Consider the following 12,075-nt stretch of genomic DNA (forward strand, 5'->3'; position numbering starts at 1 on the left):
AAAATTTAAAAAGTAAAATTAAATAATGGCATCCACCCTCAAAATGCAAATTACCTATTTATTTATCTCTTAACTACATACTGTATATTATAAACTACCACTTAACAAAATTTTTCTTTATAATGTGTTTCTAGTCATTTTTTAACCCTTCAGTACTTAGCAATTATTTAATGAATTTGGAAACAGGTTAAATAAATGAGATCTAGTAGTAGCTTAGTAGTTATGTAAATAAAACTAATATTTAATTTTATATTTTTAAGATTTTAGGAACCATGAAGTAATAGTGTACTTTTAAAGAGTTATAGTTGCCTTTGGCATCCTCAGTCTGTATGTAGTGCCGCAATCAGCTTGCAATCGAATGCAATCCGATGTGCTGATGTGTGGACTAGAATGGAGAATGAAGAGGAGTTCCTGTGCAGGAGGACTCGTCGGCCCGAGTAACTCGTTCCCTTCGAAGGACCCCACCATCAGCTCCATCGCCACCGACTCTTTGAATGACATCCGCATTGCATTTGCATTTCGCAGAGCTCTCAATCAAATGTCTGGAACAAAGTGCTGTGCTGTTGGGAAAAGTTGTTCAGCTTTTGGAGCCAAGCACGACCAGACGCCGCGTTGGGACTCCGTTCCCGAGTAGTTGTAGTCGGAACTCGAAACTTGGAACTGAATGGGAACGACATGGACTTAGAAGCGCACAAATTAGAATCAAGGCACGTCCAGCGCTCGGCCATCAATCAAATCCCGATAAGGAGCAAATTCAATTTTGACAAATCACAAATAGGCTTTTGTAAACTGAAATTAATGGCAATCGCTCGAATAGGGAGGCTCCTGCGCTGACGAATACTTGACGTAATTAAACACACAAATTCCCAAACTCTAAGATGCACATTTGTCGGACTCCGGGCATCGGTCTGATCGCCTTCGTCTCCGGATTGTGCACTTCTATTTAAACAAGGCCACTTAATTACTTTGTGATGTCATTTGCTTAAGGCCCAAACATGGCTTAAAGGGCTCAAGAGGCATTCAATGCTTTTGTAGTGGCCGAATCCAACGGACATGGATGGATGGAAAAACCATAACCGAAACAATAATTTGTGCTCTCATGCTTGTGCGCAATTTGTGGGTCCGTTCAAATATAAATAAATGTTGCTGCAACAATAAACAATAAAACGGAGAAAAAAGAGCCATTATGGCTTAATGCAAAGGCCCTTGGCCATAAAAATATACGAGTGTGACTGCAAATGCAAGCAAATGCACTGTTTGCCGAAGCGAGTGTGGGAACTGTGCAGTGTGTAAATATTTTCAAACATTTTCTTTTGATTTATTTGAGTGGAACTAATTGTGGGCGTTGAACCGCAAAAAAAGTAACCGAAATAAATCATAAATTTCCCAGAGACCGATAAAGATTTGAGATAAAACAAAAAATGAAAAGTAGCAACGGATGAGTTTGTATTTACATTTCATTGGCATTGTCGAATTGAACTTTGGCTTTGGGCCCCACAAAAGGTGAAATTATTTCATTAAACTATCGTCAAATAAACATAAAGGTCAATTCCGGCAGGTCGCTTCGACTGCACGACTGGATGACTAAATGGCCAGAGAGCTTCGTGTCTGTTAAAAATTAATTTCGGTATTTTTGCGACACCCGGGCGGAGATATTTGTGCGTGTTTGCAGGCAGTTTGTTGCCTTCCTTCGACAAAAATTTAACACTTGCCAACGTCACAAGGACCTCCATCCAATATGTCGTGGGTCAAACGCAGAAACAGAACATAGAATGGGAGGAAAGTTGGAAAAACCAAGCCAAAACCTAATTAACACATGCTATCGCACATTCCACAAAAATCCTCGCATCAAGCTTGCCAAGGAACAGAGGAAAATTGCAATTTAAAAAATAATTATGGAAATGTCTGCTTCGAAAACTGCCGGCAGCTCCAGGCTGCTCCAGAAGGCGCTAAATGTTAATGAACATTATAAAAACAATTGCGAGTAATTATAATTTGAATGATAATAGCGAAACTTCTTAATCCCCGCAACGGTAATTTTTATCACTCCACAGCCCGACTCGAACCCCCGAGACCAAAACTGGCTACAGCTTCCATTTCACTTTTCCACACTCACAAAGGACTCGGAGACAAAAGCGGAAAACGTGAAAAATGCATATTAAAGGATGCTGGAAAGGAAAAACACGATGTTGCTGCCAGGAGACAACAGGAGCAGGAGCGTCGAGCTCTCGCAGTAATTACATTTTCAAAGCGAAATGAAACCTCAACAAGGAGCGCTAAAGCCGATCTGAATCAAAGAATAAAAAGCTACGGTCGGTCTGGGGGACGGCAATCCCTTTAAATATTACGGGAATGAAAATAAGATGCAAAGCTACGTAGAGTCCAGCTTTTCAGCGGAGAGACGTTTTTAAGCCATTTTCGGTTGCAAGAGCCTCACAATCGGGGTTTCGAATAAGAACGACTCAATACCAAATTTGTAATACCCTATTAATGGTATTCTGAACCAAGCGCTACTTATTGAAGTTGAAAACACAGACTATCCAAGCGTCAGGAAAATTAATTCTAATTTGCTGAACCATCCAGAATAACCACACGCCTGGACACTGCCGGACGTGGAGCTCATCGAGCCTTCGACGCCAGAGACTGTGCCCACTTTGCAGCTAATTATTCAGATGAAAGGTCTCAGGAGAGAGGATAGAGGAGAAGGAGCCACAGCAGCAGCGTCGAAAAAATCGGGGCTAAAGAAATTCGCTGCGAAAAATCAAACAACGAAATTGCTACTTGCAATTTCTCGTCACGTTCAAAACTTAATTAGTACATCAGACCATCAGAGCGATGCGGCGCTGCGGCGACGAGATGCTGCTGGAAGAACTGAAAGTGTAGCCTCCAAGGATTCCCAGGCTGAGACTGTCATAAGGACGTCATGTTTCTTAATTAGTTCTTTGTTATCATAACTTTGCGAGCAGTTGCGGCCCAGAAATTGGCTGGACTGGCGCTTCATTAGCACGGCCATTCGGCTACATTTGAAAAAAATTTATCCGAAAACCAATACTTATTTGAAATATTGCACTTTAATCGAATTTTGAATAATGCTCATTTTTGGATTCTATTTGGCACTAGTAATGTATTCAAATTAATGTTATAATTAACTGTAACTTTACGAGTTTAAAGTTTAGTGCATAAAATCCATTATTTGTAAATTTTTAGATCCTACAGCTTAATTACAAATTCTGAAATGCGTTTCGTTTCTAATGTCTAAAATGTTATCTAATGATAAAAAATACATTCCCGTGTCTCTTTTTTTGACGCATTCTCCTTTCGCCAGAAACGTAATACTGCATAAACGATGATTTTACCTTGGGTCCGCCCACATCTTGGATCAGTTTCGATGGGGATTTGCAGGAGTTGAACTGGCAAGAGAAAATACTCGCCGGAGGCCACTGCTCTACTCTCTTGATGTGCACACAAGGCCGGGAGCCTTGGCATGCCGCACACGTAGAAGATTTCCGCACGAATTCGCAAAGCAACTCTTGATCCCTTTGACTCGGCCGGCGACATGTTTTCTTTACCATTCTCTTTGATGTTTACAAATTACACCGAAAGTTGGCAAACAAATTTTCTTATTCACTTTTTCCCCGAGTGCACACAATGGGATGGAGTGGAAAGGCAGCCAGGCCGAACTGAAGCAGAACCAAAATAAACCGTCGGATTTGGGATGTGTTTGGGGTTGGGATGACGATTGGAAATCGACTTGGACTTGGGCTAAACGATGAGAAATGCTGGCGAATGTGCCAAGTGAAATTGCGACCGAGAGACAAAATTGTGTAAATACATTTACAATGCATTCTTGAGCGCTGGCCAAATACGAAAACTTTTGGGCATCCTTCGAAATCGATTTAGCAATTGGATTTCCGGGGGATTATAAAAAATGGCTTACTTTGATGCCAGAGCAGAGTCCTTTGACGGAGCATGCCACAAACTAAAACAACAACTTTCGAAATTCTCCAATTATATTTTTACGCTATGGAAGTTTGATGCCGCACTGACGTCGTATATTGCTGATCTGCATCAGCCAGGACTCCGTAGCAAACAAACAAACACAAACACTACTCAACACACACCCCATTCGCACAAAGCATAAAGTTTGTATGGCAGACAGGACGTGGGGGAGGGATTTCATTTGTGCAAACAACAACGATAAAAACATCTTGAGGTCTAAGGATGAGCAAACTTTTTTGTTCACTCATTCATAAGTTTTTAATTAAATTGCCGTCACAATTTTTTGCTCTTCTCTTGGCGCAAACGAGATTCTTTTTTTAATGAAGCCAACTTTGATATTAGATACGAACAAATGAAAGGGCTTAAGAACGTTTTTGATATTTAAATTGGAGATATCATGGGGAAAGATCTAGGCCATGTTTGGGCTTTGCAGCAGCTTACTGGAAGTAGTGGGGAATACCCAATTTTGTATTTCAAATTACTCATCGCCATCTTTCCCCGCTTTGTAGACCTTTGTAGCTTCTTTGAAATAATTTATTTCAAAATCAATCATAGCATATTTAAAATTAGAATCTTAAGAACTTTTATCATGCATTCATTTAAAACCAGCAAAAGATTCTTGTTTAAAGGCAGATATTTGATCATAAAGTGCATGGACGGAGAGAATAGGTTTGGTCTCAAACCAAAAAATATCCCAATGTCAAAAAGTAAGGACGGCATTCTATTCTTTCATTCTATATTAACCGACCAGTTCATAACAACGTGTTCTGGTATAAGTTTTTAGATCTTATACCAGATCTAAAAACGCATCATCTTCGGATGATTCATCTGCTAATGATGCTCGATGAAACTTACACGTCGGTCGCGATGTCCAGATTTGACTCGCTAATTCCTTATGGAAGAATCGTGAGTCACTCACACCAGAGGTTCCCTCACATTCCAATACCTTTTATTCTATAAAAGTTTTTAACAAATTTTTGATTCAACTTTTTGCATACTTTAAGGTTTTTTGCAACAACCCATTAAAAAGAGCCTATTGGAAGGCAAAACAAAATTATTTGAATACTCAAAAAGTTAAAGTTATGTAGTAGTTAATTCTCCAAAAGTTAAATAAAGTGTTAGTAGGGAATCGATTTTGAATTCAGAACTAAATGAAACAATTTGGAAATCAAACTATTCCAAAGGTAGCTTTCTTTCATATTTATCTAACAAAATATTCGTTCTGCGGATTTAATTATGTTGTTTTATTAGGAGTAATGATTAAAAAACTGGCATAGAAAAAACTCTTATTTATCTTGGGCTTGAAATATTTTTACAATGTTTAGAATAATTGCTTGACTTGGTACAACTAAAAAGTATCCTAATCCTCAACTTCTAATAATATTGGTTTTGGCTAAATGCTTTTCATTAGCGTTTCGTTTTGTTTAATTGAATGGGATTTGTTTTTCGTATGCCTTTTAGCGGGCAAGTAATTGCACGCGATGTCTACACGGCAGGTGGAACGAATTCAATTGGTCTGCAAGGGCAAGGACGACGGGCAATTAAGCGAAGGCCGTTTAATAATAAACATAAACATAAATGTTTTCGGCACTCGGTTGTGAAGAAGGCGTTAATGGTATTTGCTCAGCCCGTTTGATAAGCCCTGTTCGCTACTCGTAAAGAAAATAACTAAGAAACTGACGTGGACTTGGCAAAAGTAATATTGTACACTGGAAATTGTATACATCTGCTCGGGCTAGTTCATAGAACTTGAATCTGTTACACTCACTAGATAAACTCGCATTAAATGGAATTATTCACTTAGTTATTTTTTTATTGATATCTAATGAAAATCGAGATCGTGACACTCGTTTCGAGCTGTGTATTGTCATGTGCACTTTATCGTGTAATTGCGCAACCACATTTGGCCCAATAGCGGCTCAAGTTGACAGCGGAAACGCAGCTGCAGATAGCTTTGGAAAATAACTGGGAAGCCGGCTATGGCAGTTTTCCATCGAGTGCATGGACCACCCAACCCGAGCCATCCCGCCGGTGGCTCAATCGTCAGTGCCATCAATCACGTGATTGGCATTTGGGTTTGCTTTTAGGGTCCTCTCTGCTGGATGTTGTAATTGAGCTCTGAGTGCCGAGAAGCTCAGACGACTCTGCCCGAAAGAGGCCTGGATAGAAATTAGTAACATAACCGGATTTCGAATTTTCCAAATGCAAAGTATTTTCAAATTCTAGCTGAAATCCTGAGCCTGAAAGCTACTGGCCACTTCCGTAGCCCAGACAATGGCCAGCAGTTGGACAAAAGCGAAAAGCCAAAAGAAAAGGCAGCCAACAAAAGACCATTGGGTCAGGGGGTCGGGGAAAATAAGGCACACACCAACATAGCCATACAAGCGGGGAAACATGGCAAAAACCGTATGGCCAAAATGGATAAGCTTCCAGTACCAGTTCCCTGACTCGGTTCCATAGAAAATGCCATTTTCACAATGCCCCTTCAATGCTCCTACCCACCCGCCCGGCAATCCACATCCGTCCTGGTTTTTGCTTTTGTGATAAAAAAGAATATATATGTATATCAAAGAATAAGAGGAGAAAAAGTCGTAGAAAGGATGAAGGACGAAGGAGAAAAGTTTCCTGCGGGCAGCGGGCGCATCCTCTGGGGGTGACTTAAATAAAATTTGTTGATTTTATTGAAAAGTGATGATGTGTCAAATTTTTTTATCGCATTACCAGAGCGCGGCTCTTATTTTGCTTTTAACCTTGCCATTTGCATAAAATTCGCATTGAATAGACACATTAGCATTCTTAATGGCGTGACCGCTGGAAGTCATTTGGTTGCCTTAGACCCGCTTTCTTCGCCTCATGCCCATCACGCCCTGTAAATTTATCAATGCCGAACACGTTTGGGTTGCGAAAGGTCTGGACAGCTGTGAACCCCGACCCGGGGCCCAACAGCCCCCAATCCCCATACCCATTTGAATCCCCATCCAAACTGAAGCGCTTTCTCCGAAGTGACAAGTGAGCAATATGTCAGGATCCGTTCTTGTTGGTTTTCCTTATACAAAATCTGGGTCCTCCACTGATTTTTAAGACAAATTGAACAGCGAGTCTAATGGGCCGTCTCCACTTCGGCTTTGAGCTGTTAGGTTCTGGGTTAGTTGAATGAATTATGTGTTTAAGAAATTTTCAGTTCATCGATGGCTTGCAGCCATTCATCTGTTATGTATTTCGATTTCAGAGTGAAATGAGGGGTTCCTAGTGGGTAGTAGTTTGTATATTAAATGTAATTATTTTAATGTGCGTATATCTGTTAATTTATACGTTTTGAAATTACATCACAGATTGTATTAAATTGTATTAAGATATAGAAAATTTTGAAAATTGTATTAAGATTTCGATTACGACACATATTTTAACTTTATTTATTTAGTATTTAGAAAATGTGCTTTACTGGTAGCCATCTCCTTAGAAATAAAAAAAAAAATAAATTCTTTCAAAAATTGGTGGTGTTTTTAGGATGATATTGTGAGCTTTTTTTAAATAAGAAAAAAAACGCTGACAAATATATTTTTTTGAATATTGTTTTATTATGAAAGAAAAAAAAAACTGATAAAACTCGAAAATCAATAACTGAAAAAATGGTAACACTTAAGCATCGCACTTAGTTGAAGAAGTTAGTTAGTTGAAGAAATAATATTCTCAATGATTCAATAATTCTAAAAAAATTAGGGAATTTTTCCCCTATCTAAAGTAAATTGCACACCAAAACGCAATGTGCGTCTAATACAACTTTGTTACATTAATCCGGATCTGGAATATTTAAGTTCCTATTAGTACTCTTCACTAAAAATTTTCTGAAATTCATATCTGATTCTGCAACTACACTAGTCGGCATATATATTTTGACATAGCGATGCTTCATTTTCTTTTTCAATTATTTCTTTATTTAAAGGAAAACAATTATTGATTTAATTTCCAATAGATATTAGTAATGTTTTATTACCAAAATAACAGTTTTAGGTTTTTTATAAATATATTTTGTATTTATTTTTTAATTTAAACTAAAATAAACTAAATTCGATAGGTGGCATAAGTATTTTGACATAGCTTTGTTTCACAATTAAATATAACAGAGTGCAACAGTGATTCTGAACCTTTATAGTGAAATAGTAGGAATTGTTTAACTGTTCGAGTATTACACAAAACCGTGTATAAAAAATTGTTTAACACCCTAAAAATCTTGATTTATTTTAACAAAACCAGTTTTCGGGACTTTTTTGCGCTTAAAAATTCCTATACTCGTTTTTTTAAACCGATTTCAAAATTGCCGATGTTTTTCAATAGTTAAAGGTTGTAACTTTTGAAAAAAAAATATATCTTCGATTTTTTTAGGCAAAAAGGACAAAATTTTTACACCTGAAACTGAAATTTTCGCCTTTTGATCGTGTTTTTCGGATTTTGACGCCAGTTTTTCGGTACAACTTACAAAATTTCTGTCATGAATGCCACATATCAATGTTGTCTCATTAATACTGAATAAAAAGAGACAAATTTCATTAAAAAACTATGAAAATTGTTGAAGTTATAACGGTTATTCCAAAAAAAGTCAATTCAACATTGCGAGCACTATAAGAATAAGAGCATATTCCTACTGTTACTCCGGTGCGCTCGCAATGTTGAATTGACTTTTTTTGGAATAACCGTTATAACTTCAACAATTTTCATAGTTTTTTAATGAAATTTGTCTCTTTTTATTCAGTATTAATGAGACAACATTGATATGTGGCATTCATGACAGAAATTTTGTAAGTTGTACCGAAAAACTGGCGTCAAAATCCGAAAAACACGATCAAAAGGCGAAAATTTCAGTTTCAGGTGTAAAAATTTTGTCCTTTTTGCCTAAAAAAATCGAAGATATATTTTTTTTTCAAAAGTTACAACCTTTAACTATTGAAAAACATCGGCAATTTTGAAATCGGTTTAAAAAAAACGAGTATAGGAATTTTTAAGCGCAAAAAAGTCCCGAAAACTGGTTTTGTTAAAATAAATCAAGATTTTTAGGGTGTTAAACAATTTTTTATACACGGTTTTGTGTAATACTCGAACAGTTAAACAATTCCTACTATTTCACTATAAAGGTTCAGAATCACTGTTGCACTCTGTTATATTTAATTGTGAAACAAAGCTATGTCAAAATACTTATGCCACCTATCGAATTTAGTTTATTTTAGTTTAAATTAAAAAATAAATACAAAATATATTTATAAAAAACCTAAAACTGTTATTTTGGTAATAAAACATTACTAATATCTATTGGAAATTAAATCAATAATTGTTTTCCTTTAAATAAAGAAATAATTGAAAAAGAAAATGAAGCATCGCTATGTCAAAATATATATGCCGACTAGTGTATATCTCCCTATATTTATTTAGTCCATTAAACAAGGGTAAAATGAGGCTTATAACAATTTAGAAGGTTTACCTTCTAAATATGCCCTCAAAATGCCCTTCAGAAACATTATTTTTTTTATCAATGACAATGTTATGTTCAGTAACTTGTTCCGAAGACCCATGCAACACCATTTTGTTTCAAGAATGTACTTTTTTAAAAGTTAGCTATGTTAAAAAAAACACAGGCCGACACTTTCCAACTTTTTTTTTCCTCCAAGCATTATTTTACCTGCTCCATAACCTTTAGGCTCCCCTGAACCAAACTCCAGAACAAACATAGGTTCTTATCACCCACAGTTTCCGCGGTACACCTAAGAGACGAAATTGATCAAATTTTACCATATATTGAATTATGTAGGCCGTGTAATGGCGATTACCATCATTGTTTTTAGTACATATCATTTTTGAAATGTATGTGTACCAACTAAAATTAAAAAATGGTATCTAGCAGTTACCATATCTTTGGAATACTCAACCAAAGTTGAAATCTCAGATTTTCTACATTAATTTTTGGTCTTCTATGATTTTTCCCCAAACATTTTTCTATGGAAGATTTTTATTTTCTTATTGAAATCAGTAGATCATACCATGTTTTAATTTTGGGTTTAAGGAAAAACTGTAAATAATTTTATTTAATTTATTATAGGTCGTGAAACAATATTTTCTTCAATTAAATTGGAGTTTTTAATCTCACATTTTCAAAAAGTCATGGCTATCTAAAACTGTTTCTTTGTTCAAAACGTATCTATTGCAGGTTCAGGTTGTTTAGTAAAGCTTTACGGAAGTTGTAGATAGCCATGACTTTTTGAAAATATGAGATTAAAAACTCCAATTTAATTGAAGAAAATTGAAGAATGTTTGTACTGGACTTTGATTCAGGAGAGCTTAAAGGTTATGGAGCAGGTGAAATTATGCGTGGAGATTTTTTGCTGTTGGCCTGTGTAATCTTTGTAGAAAGTAAGGGCGTGGTGTGGAAAAGAAGATTACGGCTCATATAGCAAAACTCGACTATAGCCTTTCTTACTAGTTTTCGCTTCAGGATTTCCTCTGAAAAATTTCCATTGATGTACTGGTTTGTTCATTTTGACATTAGGGAAATGAAAAAGGCCACTGTTAGAGTAACTGGCAGCGGAGCTGCGATAGAAAACTCAGCAATTGCTCTGTGTCCAGGACAATCCCTCGCCGGCCCAAATGAGGAGAAATGCTTTTGCATTAGAGCGCATTCCGGCCATAAATAACATGACGTTTCATTAGCCTGGCAAAATGAAAAGCTATGATCGCCTAGCCGGCTGCCGAGGACAATCAAGCGGCTTCTAATGTCCCCCGGTGGCCACTGGCAACTGAGTGCGTTTATTTGTCTGAATGTGTGAACACTGTAGAGTGTACGCATGTAGGTGTGTGCGTGTATCCTAGCAGCTGGCAGCTGTCGGCGCAGGTGTTTTAATCACATGGCTGAGAACGGAGAGCTGAGAGCCAAGCGCCCCACTGTACCCGCCGCAGAGGATATAAATTTTCATTTCCATTTCATGGTACGCAATAAGGCCCAGGACTATGGGCGAAGGACGAAAGACAGAGGTTCGCCATTTGCCTTTGTCGCTTTTTATTGCCTGCACTTCATTTGTTGCGCAATTCGGACCCGACCACCGGGCCACAGGGTTTTGAACCCGAAAAAACCGAGTGCCCATAAAGCGAGTGGAGGTCTTTGGGTTAGACGACCGCAAAAAGTTAATTAGAATTAATGCGATGGGGCTGGCCCACAATCGCATTTAACTGCAGCTGCTGTAGCCCCTGCGTTGGCGCTTTCTTCACATTATATGTTTACATTTAAATGCCAACGGGCATCCGGCGAGGAGAGCCTAAGGACGAGGGCCCCGGAAGAAGAAGCGAGGTTCCATTTGCCAAAATGGTGTGCAATAATCATTGCTGTGTGTGCGAACAGTCTCACGTAGCCGTCGTCATCGTGACGTCTAAGAGCGTCGGGCCAAATGGCAGCAAAATAAGGCCGAAATATTAAAATCCAACATTCACAAAGTCACGAAGCGCCAGAGACACCGACGGCAGCCGCAACAGTAATAATAACACCACCGAAACAAAAACAAGGACAACAACAGGAACCGGAAACGGAAAGGGGAACGGGAACGGGAACAAGATCAACAATGCTAAGCAAATAGAAAATGTAATGAAAAAAAATTCTCAAAACTCATACACAAGGAGCGATGGTTCGACGTTTTGATACCCAACTACTATCTCTTTTCAAAAGAGCCCAATATAAAGTCTATATAAGAATCCTTAAAGTCTTAGTTGCTCTAAATAATAGGGCAATAGGTTAATGATCACGTTTAGATTAAGCTTGTTCTCAAAGAAACTTAAACCTTTTCTCGTTTTGGTTTAATAAATTTGTACCTTAATCAAAACTATTTAACAGAAATCGACATGATGAATATTTTGTGAAACACATGCCATAGGGTCAGAACTATTTAACACCACAGTGAGCGGTTCGTCACCTATGTGGTGAGTGTTTTAATTAAATTTTATAGTTATAGATACTCCAAATACTACTTATTAATTAATAATAAATATATATCCTATTGGTGAAAAAAAATATCTTGATTTTTAAATAAACTTAATGAATGA

At 37.5% G+C, this 12,075-nt stretch overlaps 1 protein-coding gene across 1 annotated transcript; it reads right to left on the reverse strand.

Annotated features, from left to right (window-relative positions):
* Positions 1-2,747: 2,747 nt before the first annotated feature.
* LOC26515564 lies at positions 2,748-3,955 on the reverse strand. Its single transcript, XM_014903794.3, has one exon. The coding sequence runs from the start codon at positions 3,570-3,572 to the stop codon at positions 3,264-3,266; it is 309 nt and encodes a 102-aa protein (XP_014759280.1). The 5' UTR covers positions 3,573-3,955; the 3' UTR covers positions 2,748-3,263.
* Between the last annotated feature and the right edge of the window lie 8,120 nt (positions 3,956-12,075).

Source organism: Drosophila ananassae, chromosome 3R (assembly GCF_017639315.1).
Source record: "Drosophila ananassae strain 14024-0371.13 chromosome 3R, ASM1763931v2, whole genome shotgun sequence".
Lineage (NCBI taxonomy): Eukaryota > Metazoa > Arthropoda > Insecta > Diptera > Drosophilidae > Drosophila > Drosophila ananassae.

Coding starts and splice junctions, on each gene's coding strand:
- LOC26515564 (XM_014903794.3), bottom strand. CDS start 3,572: ATGGTAAAGAAAACATGTCGCCGGCCGAGTCAAAGGGATCAAGAGTTG.